The sequence below is a fragment of the Rhyacophila brunnea genome, unplaced genomic scaffold, assembly GCF_057557595.1.
Source record: "Rhyacophila brunnea isolate RB1 unplaced genomic scaffold, BYU_Rbru_1.0 scaffold_6, whole genome shotgun sequence".
NCBI classification, from domain to species: domain Eukaryota; kingdom Metazoa; phylum Arthropoda; class Insecta; order Trichoptera; family Rhyacophilidae; genus Rhyacophila; species Rhyacophila brunnea.
The window spans coordinates 12,958,099-12,984,791 of NW_028233276.1; the positions used below are offsets into that span (position 1 = coordinate 12,958,099).

At 31.0% G+C, this 26,693-nt stretch overlaps 1 protein-coding gene across 1 annotated transcript in view; it reads right to left on the bottom strand.

The window, feature by feature from the left end:
* Positions 1 to 26,693, bottom strand: part of LOC147065215 (potassium voltage-gated channel subfamily KQT member 1-like) — a 306,976-nt gene that overhangs the window by 30,464 nt on the left and 249,819 nt on the right. Inside the window, exon 3 of the mRNA XM_085956690.1 lies at positions 4,390 to 4,480. Within this exon, the coding sequence (XP_085812816.1) occupies positions 4,390 to 4,480 (91 nt within the window). The remainder of the gene's footprint in view (positions 1 to 4,389; positions 4,481 to 26,693) is intronic.

The following is a 26,693-nucleotide window of genomic DNA, read 5'->3' on the forward strand; positions in this document are numbered from 1 at the left end:
AGTGCAGTTTTCAGATATTATAAAAAGGGGTTCGAACGTGTTATATTAAGCATATTAGTTCCAACATTGGGTTGCATTCCTGTTAATATTTTCAAAGTAAAGTTTGTAATGAGTCATTAAAAAAAAATCTCATTTGCAGAGCATTAAAAACGGTTATGTCGAATTAACGATTTTAAGTTGATTTAGTCCAGGATTGAACCGAAAAGCGGAAAACGGTTATTTTTGTCGGAACGTACATCGATATCGAACCAAAAAAAAAATGGTTCGCTACATGTTCAAACACGCGAGTTAACATGATCTTACTCCCCACTTCAGTTGTCGTAGGTAGGTCCCAAAGAAATCATTTACGATCGTGTGACGCTTTTTGACATAATTCTCATAATTTATAATATATTATTTAAAAAAATTATGGCTACGGCCGTGTGGTGCAGCACAAGCATTGGTTTGGACGGGCTATCATACAAGTACCATACAATGATTTAAATTATGGTAGAAAATATATAAAAATTTATCACTCGGAGCCGAACCAAAACCGGAAAAACCATTTTTTTCGGGTACGAAAACCGCAACTGAACCGATATGTATTTTTTACTTGAACTGGAACGAAAACTGAAACGATAAATAACGGTTTGAAGCCCCGATTTAGCCAACTTGGTTACCACTAATTGTATTCGTTCATTCCTCAGCGTACTACAATTATTGTAATAATCATTACCATTTTAGAGATAAGCGTAATCGTAATTGATAAGATAGTTGATTTTTTTCAAGACTGAACATACTTATACAATATTTAAGAAAGCAGTCTCAAAAGCATACATCGGTACTTAATATAAGAAAAAAACCAACAGATCGTTCGCCTATCGAGACGTAACTATCCTTCTGTGCATCAAATTTGGTAATTATAATTGTAATTCATTACAGTCCCATAAATAAACCATACGTACAAAAGCTTACTTACTTCCGTCACCATGTTCGATCCAAATAGGATGTATTAACAGATTCAGTATACAATAAAAATATTTGATTACGAATAAATGGGTGACATTAACGTCGGTATTGAAATCATTATGTAGATTATTTTTAATTTTCTTTTCATAACATATAATTGAGTTTTGAAAATAAATCTATCAAATGAAATGGTACCGTTTGATGTATCTATAGAGTATAAGGTTCTATAATATACAAATGTTGAAAATGGTATATTATAATATGAATTTTTAAATTTCTAGCAAGTCGTTTTTTAATCATATCATGCAGTTTATATGCATACATTTCATATTTGATGCGCAACCTCGTAAACGAGCGGTGCAAGACTAGTTAATGCGCTCCCCTAAGACATAGATATTTTCAGCGATACACTGTGTATTTTGTTTTTGAAATTTTATTTTATTGTATAATATTATTCATGATTTTTATTTTTATTTTTTCTCATCTCTTGTGAAGGTAATATTTGCTATACATGTACGTATTTTTATTTAGCTTTGTTTGGTTAGAACCAGTCGTTTTTTAAATTTAAATCTCATGTTGTGAACGTTCTAAATTTTTGTCCACAATATTTTTTTAATAAATAAATAAACACATAAGTAGTAGCTAGAGAACTCGCCTATTGTATAAAATGACGCGTTAAAATAAAACGGCTCAGTTTGTTTTTAAATTTGTGTATTTTCACCATTTAGCTGTTTAGCTGATGCGCATTTAGCACATCGATGCTGAAAAAAAATGTCAATAACTAACCATATTAAAAAGTATGTGAAGATATCGTCACACTGTGTATACACGCATTGTTTTGAATGGAAATGGTGCAGTACTTATCTATATTATAAATTCATGGACGCAGTATTAAATTCAGAATCCCTAACTAGATTATATAGTAGATATTATCATATTAAAATAAAACATTTCAAGAACTATCCATATAAAATGTTATACGTAGAGTTTTTTTATATATTCAAAATAATGTTGACATAATAATAATTGCCCGTCTACTTGTTAAGATTCATACAGTCCTAAAAAGGCTTCCAATCATACCAACGTATCAGAAATAATGACTGAAACCCTCATTTGAATTCTATTTACGAGTGGAAATGTCTTACGGTTCAATTGGTCAAATAATGACAAATCCACTTCTCTTAAATATCCTGTCAGGGTGCTTCTATTTTTGGATGTATGACTTAAGTACTATGAAAAAATACAGCACCATGAAGGGAAAGCGATAACTTATTATATTTTTTTTAATAGAATAAAAGATAGGTACTTATTAAATTTTGTAAAAATAAAAAAAACGTAATTTATCACACTCGCACGTGTAACGTACGGGCCTACAAAAAGTGTAGGTTATATTAAAATATATTTTTTTACGAGGAGAGGTTTTTGGTAATTCGCTTAATCAATTGTGTTCTTAATCTGGATAAGAAACACATTGAAAAATAACATGTTTTATTTAAAAAAAATGTTTCAACTCACTATTTGATATTTTACAGAATAATTTTACGAGTAGGTATTACGCTACTAAAACTTTGAAAAATTTAAAATTGCTTTAAAGTTTCTTAAGAAACAAAAAAGGGTTAAGTTATAATTAGGGTTAAAGAGTATAGTTGATTATAACATAATATGTAGAATGTTAATATATGAGTTTTGAAACAAAGTTTTTGTTATTAAGGCCATGCATTAGTTGAGGCACGGTCTAAAAAGATCGTTGCTAGGCGATGTGCAGATTGCGGGTCGCGGGTGCAAAAGACGCCTGTCAAACGAAATATTATTTCTCATATAAATCCAACATACGTCCATTTTATGTTCTGTTTATTATTCTATTAGTAACAATAATAATATATTCATTGACATGTTTTCTTTTTAAAGTAAATGGGTAACGTTTTTAGTCATCTTTACACGATTTTAGAATTAATTGGCCCGTCGCCATCACGCAGAAAAGTGACGTATGTCTGACTCGACGTTCTCTCAATGAATGCGAAGCGAGTACAAAATTTCGTCGCGCGTACAGTTGAAAATTATTTGGCGTTTCACTGATGCGTCACCTTAATTCTACGATACATGCAGCTCTCGTGGTGCAGTGCGTAAGGCGCTTGCCTTCCACCCGGGAGTTCCTGGATTCGATTCCCGGTCAGGACACACAATATTTATGTGTTTTTCTCAAAGCTTGGGTGTTTGTGATTGTTCAAAATTACTAACAACCACCTTGTACGAAAAAGCAAAGACATGGTTATTACTAATTCAAAAAAAAAAAAAAATCTACGATACAATATGTTTCCGATTATGTATTGTTCTGGATTGTTTATAACTTGAAACAACAACAACATACATAATAATTTAAATATATATACAAAAAAACTTTCGATTCAAACTCATATATTTTAAACTTTGACAATCTACTTTAATACAGGTGAATGCATATTTTGTTTATCAGAAGTATTAAATTATTCATATTACTTAGTAACCTAGTACTTGTGAAAGACAACATAATATTACTAAATATTCTGATATCGCTCATGTCTCGCAAATAGAAATATAACGATTTGTCAATTTCCTTTCATCTGTGGTGACAGATTATTAAGTCTTTAGATTTTCTTTAAAAAAAATCAAATGAACCACTGAGATATTATTAGTCCCAGCAGATACAGGTTCAAGTCCCGTCGGATGTCGTATTTTTTTTCTACAAAATGATTTTTTATAGTGTGTATATGCATCCAATATTTTCATATTATGTATATTCAGTATGTTATAATGTTAAATTCTCAAATCTTGCATCTCCTTGAATAAAAGAAATAAAATAAATAAAAAGAAATAAAATTATTAAATTATTAACAAGTCTAAGTACGTTACAAAAACTAAACAATGGAAAAAATGTGACGTCGGTTAGTAATTACGGAATTGACACCTACCTTAATTTAATATACTAAAACCGATAACCAACATTATAACTCATTTTGATAAGAATTTCTTGTAACAATTGCTAGTTAAAATAATCGTAATTCAATAAGATGTCCGTAGCTTAATCGGAAAAGCATACTGGCGCGAACCCAGCAGATACAGGTTTAAGTTCCGTCGCATGTCATGTTTTTTCTACAAAATATTTTTTTCTACAGTGTATATGCATGAGATGTTTTCAAATTATGTATATTCAGAATATAGAATGTTATATTCGTTGAATAAAAGAAATAGTTTATTATCTCAAAATACCCCTCGTAACTTCAATACAATAAGCAAATGCTTGTAGATATCGATTTCAATTGAACTGTGTAGAATTTTAATTCAAATACATTATTTGAGAGTAATTACTCGTCAATATGAATTCTGAAAAAAGTTGATGAATACATAGGAATACACGTAAATACGTGTTAGAGTATATTATGTACATAATAAAGACAAACTTACCATCCAAAATAAGGTTTCGTTGGCAAAGTTGCTGTACTGGTCGATGGTTGATAACACGCTGAATATCAGGCATACCAACACCACCATAAATCTGAGAACAAAAGAAAAATATTTATCAGAACGATATACCTATAGATAAGGTAGACAAAACAAAAATATTATACAATTATAATTTCAGAGCGTTAAATATTCACAATGATTATAATTTCTACTGGTGAAGACTTCGGATTGATTCAGTCTGTCGATTTTTCGACGATTTGTCAACTATGAGGCCATTATGTTGTTTGTCATCTTCATATCTCCGTTCTAGCATATATTGTCTACCACCTTTGTGATAGAGTCAGTGCGTTTTGGGCCAACCCTGTTTGTGACATCAAGAATATTTGATTGCGTATTCTTAAAAATCGTAATTATAGTCATCATCTTTTGTTGCATACTGAAGAAGGTCCCGTTATGACTTTTCGCTGACCTACATCACAGTTTAAATTTAAAACTTTTGCAGCGTGCCTGTTGAAAAATGCCTATACTCATGATAGTTATATTACTCATCGACCATTTTAGCATTTTAATTAACATATTTGCACATTTCCCCTGAAAAAAAAAGGTGAAATTATTTATAATAAGTGTTTGTACGGTGCGGAGTCATGGACCATGCAGGCAAGGGAGCGAAAGGCAATCGACTCTTTCGAGATGTGGTGTTGATGCCAAACGCTACGTATTTCCTGGAAACACCACAAAACCAACCAGTTAATCAAGTTAGATACTCCATATTAAGGAATGCCTTTTGAGACGCATTCTGTAGTTATCTGGATATATTGCTCAGCGCATACCAGATGATCTGGAGATACTGGTGGATTTGGGTAGCATCCAGAGAAGAAAAAGCATAGGAAGAACATCTAGTAAGGATCACTCTGCCCTTGAGAGAAGCAGATAAGCGTGAGAGGTGGAGAGTCTTATGTGGTGAACACATTATCACCAAGTCACGTGAGCGCACGTGCACCCACGGAAAGTTTGCGTTGCGTGAAAAAAGTGTGCAATGTCTTCTTCTTGGTATTTCAAATGTTTGATTGTTGCTCCCATTTAGTAGCACATTTGAACCATAAACGAATATTTTCAGTTAGAAAAGTTCGCCAAAATGCTCCAGAACTACACCAACGTCATCTTAAGCGTATCACGCCACGTCACCAACCTTACGCGTGATTGAATTTTTTCTTCTTCTTCCAGCTCAGAAGATTACTTACTACATTTCAGGGTTTTCATGATCTTCAGCCATGAAGGAATGACCGAGAAGAGATAATGCATAATGAATGTATATGGTATCTATAATAATCATAGCATAGTATAAAATTAAATATCGATATGTACCTATGTTTCATTACAATTAATAGTTATATAAATAATTCAAAAATATAATATATATTATAAAATAAATATGGTGGTAAAGCTCATTGACTTATATCTGATCGAATATACTACGTATAATTTCGAAAAAGTAGTACCAAACAATGCACTTTTATACCCTCGATATCGATGAGTTATTTTGATATATTCACTTACTTTGTCACTTGTGATTTATGATATGAAACTAGACAAAATTTTCAAAAGTAAACAGCGCACGAGCATGAAAACCTCAGGTGTCATAATTACATATTAGTGAAGCGGTCAAGTGAGGACAGGTAACACAATTCTTAAAAGCGAATTTCAGCGGAGCGTAAAGAGATTGTGATTATGAGTGAAAGCGCCAAACGGAATATACAATCTTTGTATGCAGTACCTCCGCAGTGAAATGTTTTTCAGAGAGGATTTGTAAAACGTGGTGGACATTAATTGTGCACGTGCTTTGGATTACTGCCAGAAAATACAACTGTATAAAGATTACGAAATTACTGTTTTCGTAAACGGGATTTTCTTAAAATAAATTCTAAATGATTCTAGCTCTAGAAATTTATTAATAATATGTTTTTCAGGCACCAATTACATAGCTCTCACGACAATCGTCCTTCGAGTCGTGACCGACATTAACTAATCATTCATATTTTAGTGCCTGATGCAATTGCCGATCGATGGTTGGAGATGACAGAATACTGAATACATAATGAAAGAATAATTACTCGCGAGCTTTCAACGTGGGCCGCACGTGGCGTGTCCTGTTTTGATTGTGATATAAAGAAAATTTGACTTTATATTATAATGATTTCAATGTTGCTTGACTTTCTTCATAATTTATTTAAAAACAATAGTAATACAAAATAATAAGCTAAAAATACAATCAGCAGCAGTAAAATTTCATAATATCTAGATATAATTGCTAATATTTTCTATTGGCATTTAAAGTAACAACATTTATAAGGGTATAAGCGGGTATAAGAGAAGACTGTTTAGTGTTGCCACTACGCTGATCAACATATCTTTTTTGGTATATGTACTTATTATTTGTAGCAAGTGAGCGTAAATAACGAACCAATCAAATCAAGCGCGAACATGATCGGGTCGGTAGCTGAGTCATTCCGTGCAATTGTTAATTAAAGTTGAAAATCGTGTATCGTCAGATTTAATTGGGTCTACGAATCTGTTGGTGTAATCAGGCATTTATAATAGTGAAACAATTTTCACCAGACACTTCCGGTGTAAAAAATCGGTACCTACATTACGCTAACTCATTTAGTGCTAACACCGCGACTGGGGCGGTTTGGAGTAATTAGCCATTCGATATAATTAACGTGATATTTAAATGCTTAATTAAAATGTAATTAAAACTTCAGCAGTGATTGTGTTAAACTACGAGAGCCACCACAAATTATCAGATTTTAAAAACCGAGATCAGGTAAATATGAATGGAAGCCTGGAAACATTGAGAAGGGTCTTCGGCCGTATGCGAGAAGGATGATACGTGACAAGGAAGGTGCAACCACGAATTATGTCGTTTTACGCGTGAAAGTATGGTCAGTCTATACTCTATTGGGAAGGCATCTAACTACTTAGAAGGCTTTTCTTCAATATACTAAATATAAATAAAACTGGAGGATAGGGAAATCTAGATTGCGGTGGTCGGACTATATAGAAAAATACACAGTATTTATCGCATAAGGTTGAGGCAGTAGAAAGAGCGTAAGGAAGATATTGGGAGGTAAAAATGTTTCTTGGAACTGGTTGTCAAAACTCACACTGAGTTATAGTATCGATGATGAATAATTTTAGTTATGAGATCAAAATAATTTGAACTATACTTAACTTTACCTAATTACGACGAAATTGACCAGTAATCATGCAACTGAAGTGTTTTTTTTTAAATTTCGTTAATATTGGCTACCGGCATTTATGGTTTGAATCAAGCTACTAATAATAGGTACCCACTGACTTTGATTCGTAATAAGCGCTCAAATCTCTCCAATAAAGATGCAACATTCTTATGAATTGAATAACATAAAACTTATGAATTGTTTGTTGAAATAGTTTTTTTGTTTTTGTTGTTGTTGTTTTTTGACGCAGCAAATGGCACGCATTTAAATCAATAGATCGCAGTCCCACAGTTTCAGAAGCGGTCATTCAGCAACTCGACCACAGCCTAGTTCAATCTGCTTTTAAATATGAAGATTTTCACTAGTTTCCTTTTAGTTCACAATCAGAATTACAGTGTAAAGCGGACTTTCCTTACATAATGCTTTGTTTACAATAAGAGCAACCCCGTAAAGTGACCTGTTTGCGATAGAGCGTAAAATTTTAATGCTTTTCGTGCACACAAACACTGACGATAATAGAAATTTTGATGGGGCTTTCTTTACAAAAGCAAAACAAAACAAATCTTCATGTTCTATACTAGAGCTTTTATTTAGAATTAGTGATTTCTTCAGCTGGTTAGCGGCTGTCTTTGCAAACCGGTTTTTAACTACACGGTAAAGTGAATTATATTACCAACTTAATTGTAATAGACGTCTATGCACCAGTCAAGTTCATTATTGATATTATTCATTGATTATAAAACCGATCGCTTTTTGATTGGCTGCGTTTTAAGTATCTAAAATAAAACATAGTTATTAGAAACAATTGGCACGAATCGTAGACGGATAACAAAATTTCTCACAGAAGCATGCGGCGCATTTGGGTGTCTGAATAGTAATATTCTTCACAAGTGACGTACCACCGTATCTTAAGAGTAAAGTATTCAAACAGTGTGTACTACACCTCCTACTACCAGTGCTAAAGTATGCGAGTGGAACCAGCGCATCTATTCTATACACAAAACTGCTTTCGGCCGCTATCTAGGGTAGGGAAAATATAAATATAAATTAGTTGTAATTATTACAATAAGTGCTATGTTTTAACAGCACCTCTTTTGACAAAGTGAGATAGATAGTTTTGACAGTTCAAATGTCTAACTTGTTGTAATTGTTACAATAAGTGCTAATACTTCGATACAAACCTACCCTAGATAGCTTCCGTAAATGCTGAAAGCAGTCTTGTGTATATAATAGATGCACTGATGAACTAATGTAAGAGAAATCGCAACGTGATATGTTGGGCATAATGCGGAAAGACTACTAAAGAATTCAATGAATAAGGAAGAAGAGTTCGAGATATGATAGAGGTCACCGAGAAGATGACATGTTAAAGGGCAGGACATATCACTATACGAGTAGATAACCGCTAGACAAATGAATGTGATCTAGTAGTATCCAATGGGCACTAAATGATCGCAATGATACCCTTAAATCTGCTGCATAGATGAACTCATAATGTTCGTGGATGTGCGTAGCAGCAAATAACTAGGGACTGAGAAGAGTGAGGCTAACAATGGATCAACCTCGGCTGATGATGATAAACGGATCGCTAGCTAAAACACTAGAGCACTCACTCAGAAAGAGAAGGGTGTGACATATGTATGTTTTGAAGTTTTTCAAAATAATATAAAGAATCTAGCAATATGTAGTCTCAAATTTTATGGGTAAAATTGAATTTTTAAGAAATTTAACAATATTACTGTCACCTCAGGTTAACTATCAATTTCTATGATACGGTGTATTTCATATTACATTTAATATCATTTGGCGGTTAAAAATAAATGTTACAATATTGGTCGCGATGACCTGTTATAAATTATATTTCAAATATAGAAGGGAAAACGCAATTTCCTCGACGGAAATTTAAAATACGACTCAGTCAATGAAAGTTTGCTTTTCTTGGAAAGAGTTTTTTTTGTTCGGTTGAAGTGGATAGAGACAAGTTCTAATATTGGAGAGTTGATTGGTTTTTATGGTATGGTATGAAACATAAAATTAGTATGTACATACTACATACATAAGAGGTACATACTACATTTCACTTAAAAGTTATAGTAACATGTCAACATAAATTATAACTAACGATCTCAGACAATAATTAAATACTCGTCACTTGAACATTATATTAGTCAGTCGATATTAAACCTTTAATCAAGCAGTTCAAAAATGAATCTTTTAATTAATTAGTCGTTCTTTGCATATTCTAATTGTCCGAGAATGACGTAAAACTATTAATTACTAAATTCACATAGATAACTAAATTAATATCATCTAAATATATACGAGTAGGTACATCCTCAAAGTGTAATACAGTGTACAAGTGTATAAAATAAAATAACCATATAAGCAAATCCATCTATTGATCAAATTATGTATCCATAATATGAATATATATATTATAAAAAAATAAACTTAGTAGGTGGTAAACGTTATTCTGTACTCGAAAAAGAAAACATGTCAATGAATATTTATTATTATTATTACTAATATAACAGTAAACATAACACTAGACACCCACGGTGGCCGCGCGGCTTAAGCGTTGGACTATAACGCCGTGGGTCCCAGGTTCGAATCCTGGGTCTGGAAAGTACACATATTGTTTTTCAATTTGTGGGTGTCAGGGTATGGACCTAATAGGTTAAGCAAGTGGCTGACATCCATTTCTAGTAAAAAACAAAATCTGTCAATACAAACCTCTACTCTGTGAAGGTCCATATGATCCTATTAGGATCGGACATGGTCGAAAAAAAGAAAAGGTAATTGAATAACTAAAGATGGTAACCCTTAAATGAATAAACAACTAACAATAAATAATGTTAAATTCCATAAAAAATACTGTGACATGACAAATTCGTGCACGTAAAATACAGATAAAAACGTATAAAGGAATATACAATGAAGACATAGAGTGTATCGGCGCTAATTATTAGCATGCCGTAAATAGATATTGATCTACACTCATTGTTGTCATCCAGGCACTATAATCAATTAACGAGTGACTGTTCAACCGTGTTTGCAAAACGGTTACCTGTACAATACGCTGATCAGTGAGTTACACAAGTATGGCACATCACCTTAGATACGGTCAGCGAATTCTGAAAAAATGACATATTTTGATGAGGGTCAAACAAAAAAACCTGGTTAGCAAAACGCCACGAAGTTACAACTGTGCGTCGGTCAGCATATTGCCAATAGTGATCTACATCAATAATGGCCAGCTTAATTTATCGAATATTCATTTATATAAATAACGAATCATAAATTGATGGAATATCAGATTCAGTTTCAGTATCTCAGTAGCAGTACACTCTATCATCGTGCCTCGGAATGAGCTAATCTCACCGACCTATACTCGATCGTAACATCTCTGAATAAATATATCTCATCGCGAGTAACATGCACTTTTAACTTTGCTCTTGTCATTGTATTTATCAACCAGTCAATAAAGTCGCATCCTTCTGCTCATCTACTATCACAAAGTGGTTCTCGTCACTTTACAATGTAAACCCAAATATATTATAAGTAGATGAAAGTACAATAATTGGTTGTGACCGTGAGTAAAATTAAATTGTGTGCTTTTAATATTTATTCTAAAATGCCGTTTTGTTATGGGCGGCCGACCAACATAATGGTATAAATCTCTTTTTATTCTCGTAAAATTAACAAAAGATCCTTTGTCAAAGACAATTTTTAAAGCCATTTTTTTACTGAGTTAGAATTTAATTTCATTACCAATATTCTTTATTTCGCTCTGTCCGACAATCAAAATTAAATAAGTAATGTATATTATATTTTGATTTTAGTTTTTTATACATAAGTCTTTACTTATGTATACCATTAAGCTGTATAGACACTCTCAACGTACTAGTACAGCTAAAAGCGACAACAATTTAATTATTATATATTTATTTTATGATAAAAAAAGCTTTAAAACATAATATATTTAACATTGAAAAACATATTATAAAAATATTATTTTATAGATTAGAAAAAATCTTTTTGAAAAAAGTAAACCACCCGGCTGGAATCGAACCGGCATCTTTTGGGTCCGCGCATTATCCTCTCTGCTACAAGGCGACGTACTAATTGCGACAAATTTTAACGCGACATAATTTTGAAGCCTTATTATCTTTTATATTTATTTTAAACATTTGATGACTGCATAAAGTATTTTTATTACATAAAATAGTATTCTTTTAAACCTCTCGCTCTAATGTTTTAGAATATAGTCATATTTCAGTACGTCCATGTGAAGTGGTGTTAAGATTTTTTTATATTTATTAATTTTTAAAAGCATTTATAAAACCATTAGTAAAATTTATGTTGACATTATTATAGTGAAATATTTACAATAAAAAATTATATTGATAATCTCTGTGATCCCAAATTTGACAAGAATTAGGCATTTTATTATTCAAATAATGGGCAAGATTTACACATTTAGAGATAATTTTAAAGATACTGATTATAAGCTATGTCTTTGACCATTCAAATGTGATAAACATTCTACGAATAATGTTTGCTTTATAATAATTATTGACCTAAGAATAAGGTAGTATTTTTTTGAAATACACCATTTCTATTGGCATTTCCCAGTGGCTAAGCTACAACATACGGCCGTAACCATACATTAACAAACGATAAATGAAGTTAGGGAGTATGATTATGGTAACGCGTGTGTTTGAACATGTACCGTTAAAAAATAAAATTGGTTAGGTTAGGTTAGGTTAAAAGAATACTATTTTATGTAATAAAAATACTTTATGCAGTCATCAAATGTTTAAAATAAATATAAAAGATAATAAGGCTTCAAAATTATGTAAATAGATTATCTACAACGTTTAAGGAATGTTCAGGATCATGCTTTGAAAATAGCATAAAAGCTCCATTTTGACGTACGCTGAGCATGTGGGCCGTTAATAAAGTTTACCAGCATAAACCAGTGACTTAGCCTAACCCCACAGGAAATAATCCAGATATGTAAAGTCGCACAACCATTGACAGGTTCATTTCTCGATATGAACTTATCGCCAAATTTTGATTTCAATACGTCGATGGATGCAGTCGAAATAATATGCCACGTAGCGTCATCTATCTCGTCTATACCAATGTCATCTATATTAAAAAAATATTTATTGTAGTCCGGTAAAGATCTCCATTGATTGTAGCGCGAGCTTTGGCCTCATTTTTGAAGAAAATAGGGTGTGATGATGCCACCGATTAGACACATGGACGATTGGACGACTATATGCGCCATAAAAATCACGAATTCGTCTATAAGTTGAATCGACAATAGTGTTGTTCAAACTTCTTCAGATTATACTGATCATATCAGTGGCAAAGGGTGGAAGTAGGCTATTAAGATTCGACATAAATAGTGCACACTAAACTTTCTCAGTACTACTTATTTTGTTTTCATTGAACTAAGACTACAATGTGCAGATAGTGTTGGTTAATTCTTAAAATTCAATTGTATCCTGCCTAAATCATACCATAATATCTTTGGTATACTATGGGCGATCCAACAAACATAGTACACACTTTTTCAGTCATACTCATTTGTTTTTGTTGAGTTAACAATACATCTTACAGGTTTTGTTGGTTAGTTTTTAAATTCATTAATCCATGGATAAACCAAACCATATGCTTTATAAATTATCCAAAATTGTGGATGATTTAATGGCATTAATTTAGATATTTTATTTATAGATGTGCGAATACTTTTGACTATTATCTATTATAGCTTAGTTTACGCAGAGTTTAATTGAATTTTAAAAACTATCAAACACTATCTAAACATTGTAGTCTTAGTTCAATGAAACCAAATACATATCAATGACAAAGTTTAGTATACACTATTTATGTCGTATCTTAAGGGGGGACATGCTCGTCGAAGGTCAAAATTGAGTTTTTATTGTATATTCAAACCATGATCCTGGACACTCCTTAAACGTTGTAGATGATCTATTTATATACTTTTGAAGCCTTATTATCCTTTATAGTTATTTTAAACATTTGACGACTGCATGAAGTATTTTTGTTACATAAAATAGTATTCTTTTAAACCTCTCGCTCTAATGTTTTAGAATATAGTCATATTTCGGTACATAACTGTGCAGTGGTGTTAAGATTTTTTACATTTATTAATTTTTAAACGCATTTATAAAACCATTAGCATAATTTATTATGAGATAATTTTTGTAAAATATTCACGATAAAAAATTATATTGATAATCTCTGTGATCCCAAATTTGACAAGAATTAGGCATTTTATTATTCAAAAAATCGGCAAGATTAACACATTTCAAGATGATTCTAAAGATATTTATTATAAGCTATGTCTTTGACCATTCAAGTGTGATAAACATCTTATGAATAATGATTGCTTTATAATAATTATTGACCTAAGAATAAGGTAGTGTTTTTTTGAAATACGCCATTTCTTTTGTCATTCCCCAGTGGTTAAGCTACAACATACGGCCGTAGCTATAAATTGACAAACTATAATTGAAGTAAAGAGTAAAATGATATTGACGCGCGTGTTTGAACATGTACCGTTTAAAAAAAAATAAAAAAAAAATCGGTTAGGTACATGTTCAAACACGCGCGTTAACATAATTTTACTCCCTACTTTAATTATAGTTTGTCATGTTATGGCTACGGCCATATTTTGTAGCTTAACTACTAGGGAATGACAAAAGAAATGGCGTATTTCAAAAAAACACTACCTTATTCTTAGGTCAATAATTATTATAAAGCAATCATTATTCATAAGATTTTTATCACACTTGAATGGTCAAAGACATAGCTTATAATAAATATCTTTAGAATTATCTTCAAATTTGTTAATCTTGCCGATTTTTTGAATAATAAAATGCCTAATTCTTGTCAAATTTGGGATCACAGAGATTATCAAAATAATTTTTTATCGTGAATATTTTACAAAAATTATCTCGTAATAAATTATACTAATGGTTTTATAAATGCGTTTAAAAATTAATAAATGTAAAAAATCTTAACACCACTGCACAGTTATGTACCGAAATATGACTATATTCTAAAACATTAGAGCGAGAGGTTTAAAAGAATACTATTTTATGTAACAAAAATACTTCATGCAGTCATCAAATGTTTAAAATAACTATAAAGGATAATAAAGCTTCAAAATTATATAAATAGATTATCTACATCGTTTAAGGAGTGTCCAGGATCATGGTTTGAAAATACAATAAAAACTCAATTTTGACCTTCGACGAGCATGTCCCCCCTTAATAGTTTACCTCCACTCTTCGCCACTGGATCATACATGTTAAAAAGTTGACAATTAACCATTTCGTAAGTTCAAACTAAGCAAAAAAAAAACACCGATTAGTAATTTTGATTGTTTTAGTCTTATTTCGTGTAATTATTATTATATAATATCTAGCTAAAAAAAATAATTCATATACCTTATAATAATATTGCCACTGTAAAGTAGTAAACCTGATAATTAACTTTGACAAGTTAAATAAATTATCCTCTCTGAAAAATCCTGCAAGCTTTTAAAAAAAACGGGCTTACGTAATATACTCAGATACGTTTTTGAATTTTTTCTTATTCTCTCATGAAATTATGATGAACCGTGAGATTCTTTGAATCAAAAAGAATAGTATACCAAAAAAGGTGAAGCATTTTTATTTTAAATCTTAAGATGCAGAATAGGATTTAGGTATTATTGTACGAAAATAATATTTGATCCTTTTGTTTTCACAAAATCTTAACATGAGGTAACAAAATAGGATTATTATTATATTTTTTGCCGCCAACGATGGTTTTTTTTTCTTAGATTCTATGTTTTCTTTTTCGAATAAAAAATACTTGTTTATTTAAAACAAACATTGTAATAAACTATTTCTTTTTTCAACGAATAAGATAAAAGATTTGAGAATTTACATTCTATATACTGAATATAGATAATTTGTACATAACATAATATCATGAATATACCTACACACTAGAAAAAAATATTATGCAGAAAAAATACGACATCCGACGGCCACGTTAGTCCCGTCGGGTGTCGAATTTTTTTTTCTACAATATGATTTTTTCTAGTGTAAAAACATTGCAAATATAACAAATCAGGTCGTTTCAAACAAGTTAAATAAAAATACATAGTTATCTAATATATAGCAAATACTACTCTCATAAGAGAGAGGAAAAATAAAATAAAAAACAAATGCTATAAAATAAAATAAAATTCAACAAAAACAAAATACACACTGAATCAATGAAAATGTATATTTCTTTGGGTAGCGCATTGACTAGTCTTGCACATATCGTCAATGGTGCCTGATAAGCTTGGCAGAAGGAAACGATTCTGACCTAGAATATGTCATGGCTACGACCACGTAAGTAATTAACGGGTTCATATTAAATAATTTTTTTTAGGACGTCAAGATTGGAAACTATTCTTTTTGATAGCAAAAAAAAATGTCTCAAGTGACCCACAAGATTCAAGAGAGTGAAAAGCAAACATGCATTGAAGAAAAGCAGTTAATATACTTACTGATTAACCTTTAAAATGAAATCAGTAACTGTAAGTTGTAAAATATTACTATTTTTCAGTATATAGCCTAGAATATAAAGAATATAGTAAATAAACATATTGAATTATATTAACATATTATGTTAACCGTAGAAACAACATTTTAACATGTCAAATTATCGAAATATCTTATAGGTTAGGTCATGTTAATTTGTCAGGATATTGATTTTAGGGACGATAAATTAGACACAGGTTAAGTCTATCTGTGGTAGGATACACACTAGCAACTAATGCCCATGACGTCATAAAGGTTAAATGTCACGTCCCAATATAATATATTGTTATTAATAAGATAGGGTTTTTACTAATTAGGTTTTTACTGACAATTCAACTATTCATAATTTGTTTGTTGTATTTTGTCTCTTTTTTTTGTAACCTCTGACTAGATAGGTAGGTAATGGAGTTTTTACCTACTATATTGTATTGATTTACTATACCTATAAGGTAGAGTTAAGAGTTTTCGTTGTCAGTGTGTGTTTGCCTTTGGTGAGTGTACACGACGCCTGAAGATGCCGAAAGGCGAAACCCAGGTCGCGAGAAACGACTTAAATGGAATAGTACAGAGCTTGAATCCATTAGAATTTAAATTCAAATTCCATCATGTACCTTCGGTCGAAAGTATTAATATTAATATTATAATATGAATCATTGCACATAACTGTTAGAATAATTATTAAACTGTCAAAAAGTTGTCCTACACGTCGTCACTATAATAGGTATGCAACTAGGATGGTATGTTATCTATTCGTATAAACTTAATTCAAAATGGTAAGAAGAGAGAAATGTAATCAATTATAAAAAAAACTACAGATATTATCTGTAAAGATATATAATAAAGACTTAAATTTTTAATCGATCAATATGTTTGGTGCAAAAAAAATTAGATTATAAGTGTAAAGCATTACCAATCAATACAAATACAATATTATGCTATAAATACTGTATTCAAAAAGTTTAAATTGAACATTTGAATGTATGTGTTACGATCATAATCTACGAAGGTGCGCCAGGGCAATTCAAGTGGTAAACAGTGGTAAAAACATATATTCTACCCGATATCTGAATAGGATTTAATATTATTATTTGCTACTTTAAATAGAATTTGATTGGAGTTCGGATCTGTCGACGATCGGTAAAGTGGATGCCTGCATAAGCGTTGTATTTTGTTTGTGAAAGCAAAATCGCTGACGCCAAAACGGGTCTTTGAAAAATGGAAACGGAAATTCAGTAAAGGCGGCTATGCCGGAAGTTTTCAATTTTTAAACACCCCACCGATAGCTTTTGTTTTGATTTCATATGTAGAACAGATTGACAAAGGTTTGGTACGATAAAAATAGACAACAATCCAAAATGCGACATTTTTTCCAGTGGAAATAAAATAACGTTAGTACGTGACCAATTCAAGGATCGATGGCCCGATTGTGACTATATAATAATTATTGTAGGAAGCGTTATCGTTTATAGAAAATTAATATACGTCTATCTAAAACCAGTCGTTTTGTGGTAAATAATGTTAAATAAGATAATAAACATTCTGTCCTATGACCATGGCCCCCACATCCTAAAGTGGGCCCCCCGGCCAAGATATTTGGCGGGCCCCCCTACCTATCGCCATTTTTAATGGCATGCGTGACACACAACAAAAGCGTTTTCAAAATGGTGTAAAAAAGTGTAAAAGTAAATAAATTGGGTAAAAGTAAGGGACCTTTACTTTATTTTTAGCGATTTTTTGTAATTTTAATACATCTAAGTAGGAACTTGAATTATGAAGTTGTCGAGTATTAACACATAACAATCAAAAATTGCATCTTATAAACTCATTTTTAAAATGTTACTAACTTCTTTGCGAAAAAGCGCTATTAGAGCAAATTTGTGATATGTGTTTATCTCACATATCTGATCGACCCGTCACGCCGGGCCCCCCTTGAGCCCGGGCCCCTAGGCTAGAGCCCTGTCAGCCCCCCTCCTTGTGGGAGCCATGCCTATGACGTTCATACATAATTTGAAATAGCTTCAGACACCTACAACTTAGAACATCATTGAAGGAGTGGTATAAAAGCGGGTTTAACCTGAATTTGGTTTAAGATTTTTTCAATTATTTTCAATATGAAATGTGTATATTTCTGAGACTGTTCCAAACTATAGATATTCAAAGTGTCATGTTACGTTTTTAAATCAATCTTGAATACTTATGTTAGATTTTTTGAAAAATCTTGTGTTTTAACGGATTGTTTTATATTTGTATAATACATGTTTATTTATTTTGAGATTATGTTGAATTTTGATATTATATAAATACCGATACATACCGTGTTTTGGATGCTTAATTCTGTTTTGCTAAGTTTATACAAAAAGAATATACAAAAAACTATGACGATAAAAAACTGTTATAATTGATGAAGTCATACAGATAGCCAGAATATCTTCTATATACAACCTTCCACTAAATCTTTCACACGTTTTGCAAAAGGTTCTACATATTTTATGGAACCACAACACAATTTAATGTTTAATTGATAACTATTTCGTTCAGCGTATAATTTGAATGGCAGAATAATATTTTCATTTGTTTCGTTCATCTGTCATGTCATTATTTGACTTCAATTTTTTTTTGAAATTAGAACTGCGCAGAAAACCCTTACACATTTCATGCTACACTTTTTTATATATACATCTAAAATTATATATCGCGTTGTTGATGGCAATAGTTAGTATGTCGATTATTTAGGTATTTAGAGTTAACAACGGATTATGTGTAAATATATATAAAAAAAATATGACATAAAACAAACCAAAAATGTCGTTAGAAATAAAAACAGTAATCGATTCTAAAATAAATCCTTTTTTATTAATATATGCGTTGAAGAAAGTGGGGTAAGCATAATCGCAGCGCTCGGAATGGACAGGAACGCACCGAAGCGCCGTTGTGGTTCGTGGAATTCCAAAATATACCGTTCCGGCTCGTGGATTCATTTAAAATTGCGTTGCGGTTCGTTACATTGAGATAATTATATATGAATGTATCTTTTAAAGTTTTTCTCAAAATTAAAAATTAACGAAGTTATGTTATGCCGGGCGTGCAAGGGTTAAAAATAAAAATTATGACATCCCTAAATTTCTTTCAACCTTCTTATTTTGTGTCGATATGTCCATGCCTAAATGCATTGTCTAAATAACAAGAAACAACCAGCTGCAAGCGTAAATTACTTTATTACCCAAAAAAATGTGCCTTGCTGACACTATTTGAAAACTCTTAAAAAATAAAGTATACATTGTTTAATAATTTCTAAAGGATGAAACATTTCAAATCTCAATACAATCTTGCCTTTGACTATTACGCATTGTTAATTTACTTGCCTACTAATTTATTATATTATTTTATTCGGAGTGACAAAAAATATTACTTCGCCATTTATTTTCGGGTGAATGAATTGTGTTTTCGGTGGATAAATTAATACAAAAAAGTTTGATAATTTGACTCGTGCAATTACGCTATAATATTCCTATTAGTTGTCTTTTAAAATATTTTGTATTATTTAAGATATAAATACGTTTCTAAACAAAATTGTTTATATTATTAGTTTGGTGTTTTTTTTGCTACATTCTAGTAAGTTTTGTGTTTTAATTTTAACTGTGTGTTTAACTTGATTTTTTAATAAAAAATTGTTCTCCTAAAAGTTGGTCAAAAATGTCATCAGGCGAAACGTGTTAACCGAAACTATTGAAAAATATTTTGTCGCAGGTAACGTAACGCTGGCCACATACCTACACAATTTGATCATTTAAAAAATGATATTGAGTGGTTATTTATAACAATAATGAAGGTATAATAAAGTAGTAGGTAATTCGTGTAAATCTGCTAAAACCACATTACATTAGGAATTCACTCTAATAACCATTGACGTGGCTACAGATGGTATTCATCTCAACAATTGACTTTTGTTAAAAAAAGTTTATGACGTGTCGTAAACACCTATTTTTACGATGTTTAAAACATTTGTTTTGTTAATTTGTGAATTGCGACTATAGTACAATAAATCTTGTGATATAACTACTACATTCATTCATTTATTTGCCATAGGTCATGATGAGTATACTTTTTTGTAAGTGAATTTTGTTGCTTCTGGTAAGTTTTGTGTTTTAATTTTAACTTTGTGTTGAACATATTTTTTAACAACAATTTGTTCTCTTAAAAGTTGGTTAAAATTCTCAGCAGGCGATAGGAATACCTTTATATCGTCGGTGTATTGTAAAATGGGCGAATTAACCAAAATACTATTTTACAGGAGGAGGATTTTTAACCTTTGACATTTATTTATTAATTACCTGTGGATGAATACTGTCCTTATAATAGGCTTTATAATATAATATTTTAAAAAGTCTATAATGTTAAATTCGCTTTTTATTCGTAACACTAAGTGGACAATCACCCTTACAATTATCGTTTTTAATAAGTACTTTCCTGTGGGATACAAATTCACTATTTTTACATAATTATATTATTACATATTATATACCTACTTATATACTTTTGTCGCTGGTATCCAAACTGATTTAAGATAATTCTGGCCACACGCACAATTTGATAATTTTGTGGATATTTATAAAAATAATGAAGGCTTAATTACGTAGTAGGTACTTCGTGTAAATCTGCTAAAACATTAGGAATTCTTTCCGGTGGACAATACAGTGGCAACATCTGTTCTGTGATTCAATAATTATTATCATCTCAACAACTTGACTCGTGTTAAAAAAATATTTATGATAAGTCGTAAACCCAATTTTCATGCGTGAGAACGAGTTTATGTGAACGTTGTTTTATAAATTATTGGTATAGGTAGGCACTTACTGTTTTTTCTAAAACTATTTCTTTATTTTTTAAACACTAAATACTATTTCTTGATGTTTGATATTCTGTGCTCGTATTTAAATGGAATTTGTAAAATTTTCTATAAGTACGTAAATAAATTTTTAATTTGAATCTATAAGGTACTTATGTGGATATGTTGTTTGTTATGACTAATTAATTACAAACTTATCTATCCCAAATGAGACAGTAATATAAGTTATAATCAGTGACGAGTGGTGGTAGAGGTATCATGCACTGGTTATAGTGGTAGATAAAGTAAGAATAAAGAATAATACAATTTTTGACGGTATACTTTGTTAAAACAAGATTATTTCGCCTGCGGCGCTGACAATCCTTACCAACCTGTCCAATATAGATCCACGTAAGAAGTTTAAAGTTTATTGTTGCATTTTTATATCAAAAGTACGTACGTACGTAAAGAAAGGATTAGCATAAGTACTTAGTTTAGGAAAATTATACAGCGTTCCTGTTCGTGAAATTTTCCATTTCGAGCACTGCATAATCGTGGGTGAAGAATATTCCAGGAACCATTATAATATTTATCTTTATATTACGAAAGGTTAAAGAGTGCCATTTTTAATCCTTTGAAGTGCCATCGACAGTTAAAAGTAATGGTGCTGTCGTTTTAATCGAATTGCAATCGATATAACTGGCTTTAACAGTAAAACGTAAATACCGACAGTAAATGTGACTAAGAATAGTAGAGTTGATAACAGTAGCTCTTACAGCTAGGCATTCTACTGATTAGTTTTGATACCGCATTACTGAGAAAATTATTCTCTTATAAAATCAATATATTCTCAATCCTTATGGAAGATTCAATCATTTGACTAGGCGTAAATACTTTTGAATATAGAATATTAGCTGCCTATTTTCAAACGACGATATTTTGTAAAATGGGGAATAATTTCAAAATGATAAAAAAATATTTAGAGGTAGAGGAGACATGACGTCATTAACAATTAATTATTGTGGATACTTATATACATCCAAGATATTTTATTTCGTAGTAGTAAAAAAATGAAGACAGGGTTTGGTACCAACTTTATAAAGAGACTTTAACTTAAGGGGGGACATGCTCAATGTAGGTCAAAATGGAACTTTTATTGCATTTTCAAACCATGATCCTGGACATTCCTTAAACGTTGTAGATAATCTATTTATACAATTTTGAAGCCTTGTTATCCTTTATATTTATTTTAAACATTTAATGACTGCAAAAAGTATTTTTATTACATAAAATAGTGTTCTTTTAAACCTCTCGCTCTAATGTTTTAGAATATAGTCATATTATTTCAGTACATGAATGTGCAGCGGTGTTAAGATTTTTTAGATTTATTAACTTTTAAACGCATTTATAAAACCATTAGTATAATTTATGACGAGATTATTTTTGCAAAATATTTACGATAAAAAATTATATTGATAATCTCTGTGATCCCAAATTTGACAAGAATTAGGCATTTTATTATTCAAAAAATGGGCAAAATTAACACATTTGAAGATAATTCTAAAGATACTAATTATAAGCTATGTCTTTGACCATTCAAGTGTGATAAACATACTACGAATAATGATTGCTTTATAATAATTATTGACCTAAGAATAAGGAAGTGTTTTTTTGAAATACACCATTTCTTTTGTCATTCCTCAATGGTTAAGCTACAACATACGGCCGTAGCCATAAATTGACAAACTAAAATTGAAGTAGGGAGTAAGATCATGTTAACGCGCGTGTTTAGATTAGATAGCAAATTAGATAGTAGCGCTACGGTGGTGTTTTTCGCAACTAAACCAAATGTGTCAAATTCTCATGCATTGGTCAAAATAGAAGGTCGCGCTCCGGTGGCGTTTACTAACTAAATATGTCAAATGTCATTGATTATATAAAAATATACCAATCAATAACTACAATGATGTTCATATCCATTTACTATGCCCAAAAAAAATCTAGAACTATAATATGATAACGGAAGAATTTTATTAAAAGGTATTTTCGCGATTTGATTCGTGCTTGGGTATCAATCGTGCAATGGTCGATTGTTTGTTTGTGATAGTATGATTTGATAGTTTGTTGAGACTTGTTAGCTAACCTCAAAATGGACATTCAGTTGAATTCAGAATTACAAAACCTAACCTAACCTAATAATAATAATATTATATTATGTCCAATTATAACTAATAAAACCATCCGTATCAGACAGTTTAAGAATTCTATACCCTAGCGAATTCACGCACTCGGTAGATAATTTACCTAATTCATGAATAAGGCAACGGGCTGGACTATTACATGAATTAGGCGAAATTTTTCCCATTTCATGTAATAGTCAATTTCGTACGTTCGGCGTAACATATATAAAGACAATTTAAACAAAGAACAGAGTTGGTCCATTTAAGATATTGGAAATTTTGGCTGTTTTGTTTGAATTACGATAACGCATTTATTTTAAGTTTAGGAGTTTGAAATTTTGTGTAAGCAAAGAAAACATATTTAATAACATAATGCCATCAAAATCTCATGTTTAGTTAAAAGTGAAGTGTCGACATGTTGAAAGCATTTAATGCTGGCTTACACAATCTGACATTTTATTACGATATGTTTGAGTAGCCGTATACTGAGGTTGCACGGAAACATAAACAAAGTAATGACACATTTTTAAATACGGATCAAATATAATGCACTGCCTATGACTGTCTATGCAACCTCGGTGCCTGTGAATATTTTTTCAGCGTGTAATGCTGGCTAATAACATTCGTTGCTAGAACCGACACATACATAATAATTACTAATTATAAAGTACCAATAATTAACATCACGCATTTCAATAATAAAGTGACAATATAATACGTTAGATAAACAATATAAATGCGTATTTATTAAAGAGTCAATAATTATTATCTTGAAAAGAAAACAATATTTTAAAATTTTCACAATTCGATTTTGTATGAAATGGATATAATATTTGAAATAAATAATTAGGTATGGATGATGACCAAATCAAGGGACCATTAGGTGAAGTAGCCTAACAACGGCGGATCCTAGCCTCATCCAGGACTTTCACAACTTAATAGATACACTCTAAGGTCCGTTTCAGACGGGACACCGGTATCGCGCTCGTATATAATATAAGAGGCATTTGTATTCGAATAAAGGGGCCTTTGTATTACGTTTATGAACGCCTCAGAGCTAACGAGTCAATCGTCTGTCAGTCGGTGATTCAGAGATCTGGGGGAATAGTTAATTGGTTGATTAGAATGAGAATATACAAGAAATAAATAATTAACCCATTTTCCGGCCCTGTACGCCGCGTATATCACACATAAAGATGTGTCATCCCTGACGATTTAAATTTATGTATGTGGGTTGTTGATTTAGAGCAAAAGTACTCTGTCGACATAATGAAACGATTTTTTGTTGTTGACATCTTTTGACCTTAGAAACTATGAAAGTACTTGTCACCTCCAGCGCTACTGACATCTTGTATCATTCGCCTTTCAACTTTGTTCATTACGTATGTAAAATTATTCCAAAACACACTTTTGTATGTAAATAGTCTCGTCTCACCTGCTCGAAACACACAAACTTTATGATGTGACAATGCGGTGTTATATTTACATTGTATTTTTGAATACTTACAAATATGTGGCCACATTAGTGACTTTCAGTATAAAATTCAAGAATTGTAGGCGTTTGGTATTAATATGTTATCAAGGTTACTACTGAACGAAATACCTACTAATAGAAAAATAAACGCAGACATGACCTGCTATATTGTCGTATAGATTCTAAATGACCTCAGCTGAGTACTAGTGTTGCCATCTTTTGGTCATCGAATTATAATACGTGGTCCAAAAAAAAAATTATAGTATTTCGGCAAAAAATATAGTACGCGTTGTTATCTATTGAAAATGTATGTTTTTGGTTCTCACACAAAAATAATGGAGAATTTATGAAATTCCGAAACCCTTTTTTATTCCGACCAAAATAATTATGATCGGTTAAATCTAGAAATTTCATTTTAAATCAGAGTCAACGGCCTTTTTTAGCTTTTTCGAGTAACTTTTTTTATCAGTTGGCAAAATTTTCTTCTATTATAAAATTATAGTATTTTGCACAAATTTATATTACGGAAATATCGGCATTTTAGTACTTTTTGCGTGTTTTCTAATGTCGAAATTAAATCTTTAAGATAAAAATATATTTTTCTCTAATATTCAAAATTATAGTATTTTGGATGTACTATATCTTTATAATATCGTACATAGTACGCGGACCAAAATATAGTAGAAATATTATAATAATTATAGTTCGGTTGGCAGCACTGATGGGTACATACATATTGTAAATGCAACATTAAATAGTATTATGTCGTACTGTCAAAAAGACACATCAGCATGGGCGCTATAGTACGTATCTATTAAAGTACATTGGCGCGATACCAGTGGATATACGGGCTCAAATCCCATCGAGCATCGTATTTTTTTCAAATATGATTTTTTCTAGTAGGTATATCCGAGGTGTTTTCAAGTTGTGTATGTTCAATATATTATGGAATGTTACATTTTCAAATCATGTGAATTATTCGTTGAATAAAAGAAATGGATTATTAAATACATTTTGCTATTGAAACTTATTGATATCTACTGAGAGGTAACATATTATATTTGTGACATAATAAGATTAAACCAGAAAGATTTTATATATAATATAAGTGTAATTATTTAAATTTCTTATTTTAACAGTCTGTTATATTTAAAAAAATCTACGTTACGTTTATACTTTATCATAAACTGATCAAAATGTTAAAACAATACGCACGATTAACGGAAATAAAGAAAATATTTAAAAAAACTAACGACCGAACGAATATTTTTTACGAATTCCTTAGAGAAAAATATTTGGCTGACACGAACGACAATAGTATTATAAAAAAACAAAAATCTCGTCAAATAACTTGAGTGACATGACTTTATAAATATGTAAATATACAGTATATATTATGCACAGTAATGATGCTTTTCTCTAATAAAAAAATGGGGCAAGATGTTTAAAGTGGGGTGCAATTCGAAAATAACATACGTGTTATATTATTCATGGTAAACTTTAATAGGTATCAACAGAGAAAACTAAATTAACATTTTAACGAGAATATTTAAATAAAATTATTAGACTGTAAAGTAGAAAATACAGTGTGTTTCAACTTTGAAAGTGAGGTTAAATATGCAGGAAAAGATATTTAGCTTAGGGATTGACTGTGAGCTTAAAAATACTATAATATAATGACTTTAATCACATCTACATATTATATAGAAGTCGCTTTCGAAGTATAAACAAATCAAAAGGTGTAAATTAATGTTATACATACTTTTGAAAATACTGTCTTTGTAAGTGGGTCAGATATGAATATAATATACGTGATAGTACAAATAAAAATATATCATCATGGCCACCGTGAGCGACAAAAGCCGCTCTGGGCTAGATTATATAATATTTCTTTTCTTTTGACGATGTCCGATCCTAATATGATCATATGGGACTCCACAGACTGGGGGTTTGCATACATTTTTTTTT